Source organism: Epinephelus moara, chromosome 13 (assembly GCF_006386435.1).
Source record: "Epinephelus moara isolate mb chromosome 13, YSFRI_EMoa_1.0, whole genome shotgun sequence".
Classification (NCBI taxonomy): Eukaryota; Metazoa; Chordata; class Actinopteri; order Perciformes; family Serranidae; genus Epinephelus; species Epinephelus moara.
In genome coordinates, this window is record NC_065518.1 from 29,088,081 (window position 1) to 29,101,089 (window position 13,009).

The 13,009-nt window shown below is 39.0% G+C and overlaps 1 protein-coding gene across 1 annotated transcript in view; it reads right to left on the minus strand.

Annotated features, from left to right (window-relative positions):
• Positions 1-826: 826 nt before the first annotated feature.
• The window catches only part of uts2r2 (urotensin-2 receptor 2), a 40,791-nt gene continuing 28,608 nt past the window's right edge, over positions 827-13,009 (minus strand). Inside the window, exon 9 of the mRNA XM_050061005.1 lies at positions 827-1,672. Within this exon, the coding sequence (XP_049916962.1) occupies positions 1,536-1,672 (137 nt within the window). The 3' untranslated portion in view covers positions 827-1,535. The remainder of the gene's footprint in view (positions 1,673-13,009) is intronic.

Below are 13,009 nucleotides of genomic sequence, written 5' to 3' on the forward strand. Positions count from 1 at the left end.
AAAAAATACTTTCAGATTTCTCAAATGTAGTAGCAGGGTTTGCATATGTGTATTACATATATGTGAAGTACAGTAAATTGAATTAACATGTACAATCAGTTGTATGGTCTTAAAATGAAAGAAGCTGCTGGTATTTTAGATTGACCTGAACAATAGAGTTGCATGCAATAATAGGCGTTTTCGGAAGAGAGGAATCTTTTCATAGTTCTGAGAACAAAGTTTTCTTGTGCCCACACCACATGAACAAGGAATGACTGCAGTTCTGAGAACCCATTTTGAGGGATGTTTTTAGCTCCTATTTCAGAGTAGGTACACTCCCAGCACAATGTAAGTGTGCAGTGATTGAACACATGAGCCATGATCAAAATTATACTACTACTATTTTAATCTTCATCTATCAAGTTTCCTTAACTTGATAGATGAAGATAGATTAAGATATAAAGATAGATGGATGGATGGATGGATGGATGGATGAATAGCTAGATAGATTTTTGGCATATATTGTAGGTACACAGTGGCGGCTCAAATGAGAATGGAGATGATTGTTCTGAGCAGTTGTGTGGAAAATAAGAAAGGCAAGCACGGCAAGTTGTTGAGCAGATGATAGTGTTTGATCAATCAAGCAATTCCTCAACTGTCTGGCTCACAAAGGAAGTAGGGCTTTAGTACAGTAGCAATCAATAGAGGTATGCATAGGGAATATTGGAAAATGTGATGAAAATTGAGAATTCATCTTGTTACTGAAGTGTGCTGGTTTCTTATCATGTTTCTGGAGGGGAAATAGATGAAAGACCAAAAGTTTTGTGTGCTAAAAATAAGGCAAAGAGACAAAAATGTTTCAGGTTCTGTCAGTATTTTATTTTATACCATCATCACCGACCACATTGAAGTAAATAGTAACACTAGAAAGAGCAATCACTTTTGGAGAAGAAAAGGGTTCTTCTTAGAAGAAAACACCTCCTTGGTCACAGGTGGGAGCGAGTATGAGTGGGGTTTCTGTGATAAAAGGTTGAGTCAGTAGGTGATTCACTAGATTTATATCTCTTCTTCAAGGAATTGACAGCTCTCCATAAGATGAAAAACACCGCAACACTGAAAACACAATCCCACTTTAGCCTCTTTGAAACTGTTACAGTGGAGAGGCAGTCTTTGCTCAAGCTGTCCCCCAAATGATCAAGAGGAACAGACTGTGGAAATGTGCTGAGAACCCAAAAATGCCTCATTCTGGCAATTATGATGGCACAATAAAAAAGACACTGTTGTAGAAAATTGGATAAAAAGATAAAAGAGAGAAGAAACACCTCTGCAGAAGAGAGGGTGAATGTATGTGCTTTTTTCTGGAACACAATCAGTGAGGGGCAGCAAGTCAATATCTGAAGAATAAAAGAAAATTGCAGATATTGACCGTGCAGCCACAGGACATCAATGTTACGAGTTAAGTCTCACTTCTTCCTTCCTCATCTCTCCCCTGTGATCCCCCTCTTTGTTATAGGGCTTGTTCCAGCCAGTGAGCAGCGCTGTCACCCGTGTGTGCCTCAGGGCATGGTGGGGTCTGAGATGGCGTGCGCAGGGTCGCAGGTGAAGGACACGGTGATGGCGAAGCGCGTCCCCCATGTCACCTTCTCCACGCGGTGGAGGTTCTCTGAGCCAGAAGAGAAGAAAGAGACTCGTCCTGGGCAAGGAGAGAATGAGAGGGACTTTTTAGGAGAGAGGAGAGAATAAATGGCTTAGTTCAACATTTTGGGAAATATGCTTGTTTGCTGACTAGGATAATACATCAATATTATGTGAGTGAGGACATTGTTTACCCAGCTTGTTTTTAAAACTGGAAGCAGGGGAAACAGCTCGCCTGTTCGAAAATATCCCAAAGTTTAGAAATACACCTACGAACACCTCTACAGCCCACTCATTTATACTATGTATCATGTTTTTTTAGAAACAGGTCAACATTTTGGGAAATGCACTTTAATAATTTGTAAAGGAAGCATATTTTTTACTCAAAGCGAGGTAAAAAGACTGATATCAATCACGTCTGTGTGTCAAGTACAGAGTCAGAGTCAGGGCGTGTTTAGCCTGACTTAGCATAAAGGCTGGAGGCAGGAGGAAACAGTTAGCCTGGCTCTCCCAAAAGTGAAACTAGAGTCATCGCTATGCCTCCGCCAACTAGTCAAGTACAGTTTGCACCCATGTCTGTCAAGACTCATCTGTTGCCATGACATTAGAGAATGCTTCAGATATAAAGTATGATGCTAAGAGGCTACAAATTCGGAATATTGATTCTTCACACACATCTTCAACTCGCAAGCACCAAAGTTCTCAACAATCAACACAGTTTCAAGGTGGACAACCATAGTGTCACCCAGTAAGTATCTGACCTAAGTATGTCTGGTGTGAAATATGGTCATAGCCTCCGCTGGCAATGACAATGGACAGAGAAGTTTTTTTGTTGAACATTATGATGTCACAGTGAAGTTGGCTTTTGACCTTTTGTATATAAAATGTCATTACCTCATCATTTATCCTTTTAGACATTTGTGTGAAACTCTGTCATAATTAGCGTATTAATTCTTGAGTTATGTCCAAACACATGTTTTGTGGTTTTGTGAGGTCACAGTGACCTTGACCTTTGACCACCAAATCCTAATTGGTTAATCCTAAAATCCAAGTGGACATCTGTGCCAAATTTGAGGAAATTCCCTCAAGGCATAGGCGTTTCTAGTCCATTTTTGGGGGTGCTGAAGCACCCCTAAATTGAATCCCAGCACCCCTAAAATTTGAGAGATTTATATTTATTTAATTTTTTTTTACTGTATGTCCTTTTTTAAGAAGCTAGAAAAGTGTCAAAACCATACAGTACTTGGTTGAAACATAATATTTTAACAACAAAAATGCCTCAAAAATGGTTTGATCCACCCCATCCCTCCCACCTTTCCACGACCCAGCCAGGCTCTGAGCGCTGTATCTGCACAGAGCAATGCACTGCCTTCCAGAGTGGGTGATATGCAGTAGTGGTATAAGTACCTGGCTTAAACCAGGATATGTGGCACATTTCTTAACTTCTACCACTCAATACCAACACATTATTATCATTACCAGTCCTCATTTTTGCCGCATTTAATCGTAGGTCACTGTTTATGTTGTCAGGTAGGAGTTAGCTGACATTTTTTCTAGCTACAGGTGGTCAGTACCACTGTCCTCTGTTTGAATTGGAGAGACGCTAGCTGTTGTGTCATGTGCATGTGTTAATATTAAAGCCAAGGTGCTAGCTATGACTAGCTAACTGACTGGATGCCCATTAACATTATAACTCCTATTGTGTGTGTGTGTGTGTGTGTGTGTGTGTGTGTGTGTGTGTGTGTGTGTGTGTGTGTGTGCGCGTGTGTGTACAGACAGACAGACAGCCTCATCATGGATATAAGATTGTTTTTTCAAAAAAAAAAAGCCAGGTTCAGGTAAGAGTGTAAGATCAAATGGTCTATCTATCTAGAATGATGTTATAAGTTGGATCAATGTATCAGTTTATAGCTCTTATTAGATATAAAATGCATTGTTTGGTTATTTGCCTTTTGGTTGACAGTACAAAGAGAGAGAGAGGAGCAGAGAGAGGACTTTATTTATTAGTATTCTTATTAGTATTTTTGGTATTTTTGGTACTCACTATAGGGGGCTGGTTTACTCCAGAAACATACATACTGTTTATGTGTATGTTGAGGAGCTGCTGTATCAAAATGAGTTGTCTTCCCCCAGAAATTAGGGTTATGATATGTTCCTTTTATGATTCCAGTCCATTCCTCTTTTGCTGTGGCTCAGCACCTTTTAAATAACCTTTATCAGTTTTGATGGTTTAGTCACAGACTTTCCCAAAAAGTGTTTTTCTTTCACAAATGTGGGAATGAAATTGCGTTAAAATGTACAAAACAGTGAAATTTATCTTGCCTGGCCGGGCAGCTCTCTGGGTGCTTAGCACCCCTAAACCTCTGATCCTAGAATCGCCCCTGCCTCAAGGCATTCTTGAGATATCGCGCAGATGCACAGACGGAAGGACAACTCGAGAACAGGCGTGGAGGCATGGAAAAAAAAAAACCTACCAACAAACAACTCTGAAGCTGACCAATTAACATTTTGTATCTTGTTTGTTTAACCAATACACGAACAGAAATGTTTATTTTAGGCAGAACTTCAGTGCAGTTCAGTCTTTCTGGCAAGTTCTGTGATAAGACTGCACGTGTCACTGCAGCTGTTTGTTGTTAACTAAAAAAATGTTCCAAAACAGCTCCAACAAGTAACCACCCCTAAAATCACAAAATACTTTTACATTTCTGTTTATAAAGCAAATACATCATGTTACCTACTAAGATTTAGAGGTGTAAGTAGAACAACAACTGAGCATGCCTGAGTGGCTGACTCCCGGTTTAGCGCTCTGTTTATCTGAATGGGGATAAAATAATTTAATCTTGCAGCTCTTTTAGACTTTCCAAATGTTATCGGCAAGACTGTATTAAATCTCAATGATGGAGCGAGTCATTTTGTGGGGGTTGTGACGTTCAAAAAATCGTATCCACTGATTTATAGACATCTCTTTCCCAAAGTAAGTCTACAATATAAAGTCTTTTTGGGCCCAATAATGGCATCACATGACAGACCCTGGAAATTGCAGTACCACTGTTTCGTCATTGCGTAAATTGGCTTCAAAGCCTGGCGCACTTCCTGGGGGCCCGGTTTTCCCTTTCCTCCAGTCTTTGTATTAAGCTAAGCTAAACATATCCTGACTCAAGCTAAATTGTTGTTGGTCAAGAAATAGCCTCAACATGTAACTCTACCTAAAAGTTCAAATTGTCACATTTACATTTCTCTTTATGGAGGTGGTAAAACAAACAAGACTTACTGTATGTATGAATTATTTAGTTAATTTTAGTTTGTAGTAGTTAATTGAGCTTTTATTTTTCCATTCTATATGCTAAGCTAGGTAAACCATATCCTGACTTGAACTTGTTGCGTGGACATTAGAGTGATAATAATATTCTCATCTCAGTCTTGGAAAGACAAAGAATAAGCTTATTCCCCAAACTGTTGAACTGTTCATTTAAAGTATACTATGCAGTATTGCCTGTAGAGCTGCTTGTTGAAATTTTATGAGGGGAGAGGACACAAAAAGACCAAGAGAGAAGCTGGAACCCTAAGGAGATGAAGGGGCCACAAGGACACGCTCAACTTATTCCAGAATTATATTTTAGCGAACGCTGAAATGCATTCTTTTCACTGTCAGATTTAAAAGATTTTTGATACTTTTTTTTTTTTCTGGGACCGACACACAGTGTGAGTTTGGGGAGGGTGCCTCGGGGTAAATTCTCTTCCTTTATCAGAGGCTTTGCTTCGCTGGGCCAGCTAATGAGCTATTGCAATTTACCAGCCAGTCTGGTTCTTTCTAAACACAACCTGCTCTGTCTTGGAAAGACATTTGCATTAATGTTTACGTAGCTAGTCTGCGATCGTGTTGCATAATTAAGACATTTATATTTAAAAAGTTTCAAACTTGTTTGTTTTGGTACAAAACTTCCAGTTTCTTTGCCTTTTGAAGAGGTTATCTCATTATGTGAATATGAATAAAAAGCTGGAATCATTGTGCCCCAATTTGTTTGCTCTGTTTTCCCTCCAAGAAATACTGATGACTTGTTGTGCACATCTGTGTATGTGTGTGTGTGTGTGTGTGTGGGAGGGTAAATCCCCCTGGCAGGGCATTAGCTGAGGATGTCAGGGGAAATCAGCGCTTGCAGTTAAACAATGGAACGTACACTGAAAACCCAAAGAATGGGACATAAGAAGAAAGAGAATTAATGCACATAAAGAGAGTGTGAGCAGCAAGACAATAAGTGGTGGTCTGCTTGTTTTATGTCATTGAAAGAGAGGGCATTTTCAAGTGCTCAAATTAGCCACACAGCTTTAGATAACTGCACAATGAAATAATCTTTGAAAATAATCCCTTGCACTTGTCAACATAAACGTTCCCACTGTTTACTGTGAAGAACCAAGCAGATTCAGTACAGTCAGCAGAGGAGATTAGTTGCAGCACAATGGAGGGATATTCACAGGGGAATTCAACAGGGTTCACACTCTTCCAGAAATCATTTTTCAGGGCATTTACAGGACATTATTCAAGAACCTAAAGATACTTTTTGTGTGAAAGTCTCAATGAAGGTTAGAATGGTAAGGATATAGTTTATACTTACAATCAGATCAGCCTTTACATTTAAGATTATTACCAATGGAAACCAGATTACCCACACACACAACCCCCCCGGTCACATTTGGGAACACTTATTAAAAGGCACCATTTTCATGAAAACAGATACTGACGTAGTAACTTACTTACTGACTTCATGCATTCTGTCCCTGCAGAAACTTATGTCTTCACAACCTAACACATTTTCACAGTGGGCAAAATAAAGCTGTGCAACTGTCATGGTTCAGTCAACAATTTTCAGAAGTAATACATCAAATCGCTTTTACAGCACCTCATAAAGATCATGACTTAATCATTGTCCGTGAGAGTGGATAAACTCTTATTTTGAACACAGTCATGTTCCCAAGTTAAGGATATCCCAAGATCTAATGTACGTTCTTATAATTTATCTATTTATTTTGGGTATGCACAGTAATATCAGCACATCATCGGTATCAGCCAATATTGGCTTTAAAATTAACCAGAATCTACCAACATGCTCTTCCATATTTTGCACAAAAGCCTTATATTTCATGTCTCCATCTGCTGGTGAGCCATCATGATAAGAGTATGCATGCATAATATGATGTTAATTCCACTACAGAAGAGACTTGATGATCACTAAAATGAGGTAGGAAAAAAGCAGAAATATCGATATTGGTATAATTTATCGGTCAAACAAGTTGTTACATATCCACAAAAAAATCCAATATCGTGCATCTCTAATTTATTTCAAATTCTGAGTTGTGACATTTGTGTTCATGTTGCTGCCTTGGTGAGATTACACAAATACATTTCCCCACCTAGCAAGAGCCCGAGTAAAACTAGAGCTTCTGGGTTCTGTCCCAGAGGCAAGATAACCTCATTCAAAATCCCACAGACATTCCTAACACGCATGACTAAAAATCCAGCATAATACTTGCAGTCAAAGTCAGAGGTCAGAATTTACCGGTTTAAATTTCCAACTTCCAACATCCAAGCATTCCAGGTCCATGATGCCAAACAAAAAGACATGACTGACAGTAGCAATCTGATTTTTCTTTAGCAAGTGTAAACACAATTGATCTCTCAGCAGTACTGCTTCTTGCATATATGAATGAAAAAGAAGGAAAAAAGGAATAACCATAACCAGCTACAACACTGTGGACATATTTTGACAGCAATTTACATGCAAAATGTTTCTGTATGATAGAATGCATTATTGTTTTGATGGTTCACCATTTACAATGTGCACTTCTGTGCATTGCTGTGTGACATCAGAAAACTGCTTCTTTATGAAGTCAGGGTAGATGGATTTGCCCCGAGTTTACTAGCAGGAATACCAACTATCAGTGACATTCCATTCTGCTTTTACTAGTAGGTTTGAAGAGGTTTTGAGTTCTAGGTTGTCTGGAACACAGCATTAGAACAGAGCCCTTCCCAATACATCATGTTGCTCACTTCATTTGTTTAGTTTTTTTGAAAATGATCTAATATCACTGTTAATCTGATCATTTTGTTTTTTAGCAGCCATAAACGAACACAATTTCCTACAAGCCCTGGGCCTTCTCGTGGCTAAACGTTTCAGCTCATACAGAGCTGGAGTCAAGGCTAAACGTCTTTGGCTCATGTCAAGGGGTTGCAGTTAGCTCAGACATGTCTGTAAGGGGAATGTCCATATAACGACAAATTTTACTGACATTCAAACAAAAGTTAAAACTTGTTTCAAAACTTAAGTTGAAAACACATCGGCGCTGCTGCTGTGCGGTGCATCAAGTGTTGCCCCTAGCACACACTGGACATGTCGCACTGCAGCTCGTCAACAGATGACCACGCAAATCTATTACTACTTTTACTGAAAGATCTGTACTTTCTCCACCTATGCATTAGCTTAAAATCATGTGTCAACAGCCTGTAATTAAGCTGGATTTCTCACCTGAAGAGCCGATCTCAAGAGCTATTACTCCCCAGGCAATATCTTTTTGGCCATTGTCTTTATAACGACAGGATTGTGGGTCCTTTAGCTCGGGATATTTCTCAACCTCAATGAGTCTCTCTTTTTCCATTTTTTTGTCACACATGAGCAAGCAACAGCGACACACTATTGGTGAGGAGAGGAGTCGAGCTGCCATAGGAGCACAGAAAAAGAGCTGCTACGGGAGCTGGTATGTACAGGCAGAGGGCGAGTGCATTTAATTACAGGGGCAGAAGTGCCATGGGGCACATGTCTAGCTGCCGCCAGTGTGGGTTGTACATCATATTTTTTGACACACAGCATTTGCCGCCGATGTGTTCTGGTCCAAATTTAGCACAGTTTAACTATTAAGGTTAAACATTGTCTGAAAACATTGGGTACTTTGTTATAGAGCATTATGAAATCACTAATCACATTTTTCTATAACAAAATCTATTGTCCTACAAAACATTATAATAACTCATTAAATACATATAAACAAATAACACTGATTTAGAGTGTATTTAACCTCCACTCAAAAACACACACACTCATGCTAACTCTCTCATGCATGAGTGTGTATACAAAATGACAAAAACATATCAAGGCTTCTCAGAATCTCTCATGCACCCAAAAGTACCACTCTCATTCAGCCTAGGGAGAAGACATACAGCCCATGTGAATGTGTGGCTTGGACACATTGAACATTAAATATCCACGGAAAGCTGCAGACTTGTACCAATGGGGGAGATGCGCACTATCTATATATATTGAGTCTAAGAACGTTTGTCTGTGTTTGTGAAAGGGAGAGAGAGAGAAAGAAAGAGAGCCGATCAAAGCCACTAGTTAGTCTTGCATGCTGAGCCAAACTCCTCCTGTTTTTATCTGGGTATCTTAGTATTAAGTTTATTAAGTTTTTCTGGTGCCGATGGGTGAGGGTAGCAAAGTTTAATCTTATAGTGAACTAATCGACTAATTACGCACATCCCTAATCTGTCATAGCAACAGGGCAGAGAGGAGTGAACACTGATAAAGTTTTTAGACAACAGAGGTTACAGATTTAGAAAAAGTCCAAGAATCAATCAGTTTTAATAAACTCTGCCTCCTCTGAAAAGGCAGTGGGGAGCAGTTCCCGTGCAGGACAAGACTGGATGAGCAAAGCCTATGAACCAGTGACTCCCAGTGCTGTTCTTACATTTTTTCCAAACCATGTGTCTAAGGGTCCCAATCTCCATTATACACCTGGGGCATAATTTGGAAATACTATTGTTCATCTTGTGGAGTCTTCCTGTTTGGGTGCCGGAGTTTAAGTAAGTATTTCAAAAGACTGGATCTCAATTAGCTGATAAAAGTATATTCAGATCATTTAGCATTTAGACTTCCATCACCAGTGAGGTCCAGTGATCTATTTTAAATTAATACCAAAATACCTCTGGGGAAATTCATATCTTTTAGCATCTCATCGTTAGGAGTTAAATGAGTCAGGCCTCTGCCCTGCATTGACGTAGTGTTTGACCAGGTGGGTTGGAGGTGTCTGAAAATAGCTCTCACATGTTTAAACTGACTGATGATCCCTCAACATATATGCAAATATCAATATATCTGAAATAAGCTAAAATTTGTTGACAATATCATGTGCAGTCTGAAAGGCTCTCAATGGTACTATCGCCATCTCTTAAAGTTTGGATGTAGGGTTAAGTTGTGGTATTTCCTAATAAAGACAACACTGGCCAGCAGAATTTCTGCTGTGTGGCACTGCTTCATCAATGGATAACATATAACATGGGTTTATAAGATATAGCCATGGCTGAAGTCTTTAAATACTGGAAAAATATATGTTGTTAGGTCACAGTCACCTTGACCTATGACCTCCAAATTCTAATCAGTTCATGCTACAGTCAAGTGGACGTTTTTGCCATATTTGAGGAAGTTCCCTCAAGGTGTTCTTGAGATATTGCCTTCGCGAGAATGAGACAAGGTGACAGTCATCTTTGACCCTTGACCAACAAATTCTAATCAGGTTATTCTTGAGTCCAAGTGGAAGTTTTTGCCAAATTTGAGGAAATTCCCTTGAGGTGTTCTAGAGATATCATGTTCATGAGAATGGGATAGACAGAAAAATGTGCTGCTGACAGATGAGTTAAAAGTGAGCTTACCAGATGCGCCACATCTCTGCGTGAGGCTAGAAGCTAAAGGGTACATTAGCCACTACTAGCACAAATTGTGAGTGCATTGCGGGTAATGTAGGTGCCAGGATTTAACAAGATGTTTGTTTAGCTATTTTTAAGCATGGCTCATACATAACAAGGAATTTTTTTAGATTTAGTTTTTATTGCCATTTGCATCAGAGCTTATGTATTTTACATTTTCTGTTTATTTAGAGTTAAGGAGAGCTGGGTGGCAACCATATTTCATTAAAAAAAAAAAAAAAGAATTAAATTTTATCATCATGAAGTTAATGAAAAAAATGCCTCTATTTTACAGACTGATTGGATGACGTGGTGTCAGAAAAAAGCACTGCAGAAACACTACAGCATCTGTTTAAGCAACATATTTCAATTATTTATTCCTCTCTTACAGTACAAATCATATTTGGCTTCTTAATTTACTGCAAAGATAGTTGCTATCAGTTAGCAACTACTTAACATCGTCTTCTGTTCAATACGAACTCCTGCCATATAAATCATGCCTCTAAGCTAGTTTTGCTTTTAATAACACGCCACTGATTTGCACTTAATGAGGCCTTTAACTTCAGAGACCCAAAGGGGATGAGTGTGCAAGATGCTAAACAGTGTGTGACTCATCCCATGCAAATACCAAGGTTTGTTGCTAGAGTGAAACGCCCATAAACACCACCAGCACAGTCACAAGGCGCATGACAAATCAACACACTGTCCAATCAATGTATTGATTGCTCCCATAGCCTCATAATGGATTAGTGGAGGATAAATCACACAGGCTGTATGGTAGCTCTAGGGAGGCTGGGATGGAAGTTAAAGGTAGATGATGTGGGGTGGGGTGACGTATTTAAAAGGAGCTTAAACATTCTGGATGGATCTCAGGTGGGAAATGTGTTCTAATGCAGTTACCTGGATTACTTTGTGACTCAGTCCAAGGCTGCTATTCAAAACCCTGGAGAGAAAAGGAAAGCATGTGTGGTTTCCCACACACCAGGCATGAGCCTAAAGTAATCGCCCACATTTTTAAATGGCTCCGGTTCCAGAAGTAAATTTCTCATTCAATCACTCTGACATTTCAGCAAATCCTAAAATAAAGAGTTTTCAGCCTGGACCTAAGCCAACCAACTATGAGATAAATCTTGACCATGAAGCATTTGATTTGGAGAAAAAATAAATAAAAATAAAAACAAGTGGAAAATGGAAACTAGAATTACCGCTTCATGGTTGTATGCCTCCGCCAACCAGTCAAGGTGCAATTTAATTCCATGCCTGTCCTGACTCATATATAGCCAAGACAACAGACAATTCTACAAATATGGATGTTGCTGGAAAAGAAGCTACAAATAAAAAACTAAAAGATTGATGCTTTGCACACATCTTCAACCTGACAGCACAGAAGATCTATATAATCAGAACAGTTTCAAGGTAGACACCAAAAATTACTGTCATTGATTCAGTATCTGACCAAATTTCTCCTCATCTGTTGCCGAGTTATGGTGTTGAGTGATGGCCAGAAAAGTGTTTTTGCAAAACATTGTGACGTTACAGTGAAGTTGACCTTTGATCCTTTGGATACAAAATGTCATCACTTCATTATTTTATCCGATTAGACATTCGTGTGAAATTTTGTCATAATTACCGCATGAATTCTTGAATTATGGTAAACACATCTTTTGTGAGGTCACAGTGACCTTGACCACAAAAATCTAATCAGTTCGTCTTTGGGTCCTCATGGACATTTGTGCCAAATTTGAGGAAATTCCCTCGCCTCCAGCCACAGCTGTTGCTAAGGCAAAAAAGGCAAAGGTACACAACTCTGTACATGATTATTATACGAGTGAAGGAACTACTTATCCCATAAACCATTGCGAATGATATCATTTGCCAATGAATTCAACCTTTGTTATTATCATATTGCAAGCAATAGTGCTGTAATATATAGTAGTTTGTGTTGTGGGTGTAGTATTTCATATGGTGTATAGTATAGTATACTGGAGTGTAGTGCGTCTTCAACATGGTACAGTGCTTTGTTCCTCACTGCAATCACAGCGCAGGCATCCATCAGTGCAGGCTCTACAAATTCTTGGCGCGTCAGCAAAGAAACGGTTGATTAGATATATAAGGTAATAGTGTTAAGAATGTTAAGAATTGTGAATTTGTGATCCTGTTTAATTCACGTAGCTAATGTTATGCTAATAATACGTGAGTTAATTGTAGCCTCAAAGATTACGCAGCTAGCTAGGTACATCAGCAGCTTGGTTAGCCAGTAACAATATTTCATAATTTAGTTAAAGTGTATTTATTGTCTCACTAGCTGTTTGCAGGTGCAGTAAACCTCCACCAATCAGAGACGTCCCTGTTACACCCTAGGAATGTGGGTAGCACAGTACCCAATGACACTGCAAATAAAATTGTTTTTTTCTGTTTTTTCAAAATTTTCATGCAAATCCAACCAAAAGAAATAAACATAAATAAAGGTTATTTACTAAAAAATACATCCCTAATGTCTTCATTTACAGGACACTAAAACAAGAAATGAACCTCACCTAAATTACACATTCATGTGTGTGGAAAGCCAACAAGAACTAAACCAACTCAGCCAGAGGGAGTCTCTTAGATTTATGCTCTCAATTGACCTATGGCTAAGTTCCGCCCTCAAACGTGATGAGCCAATCA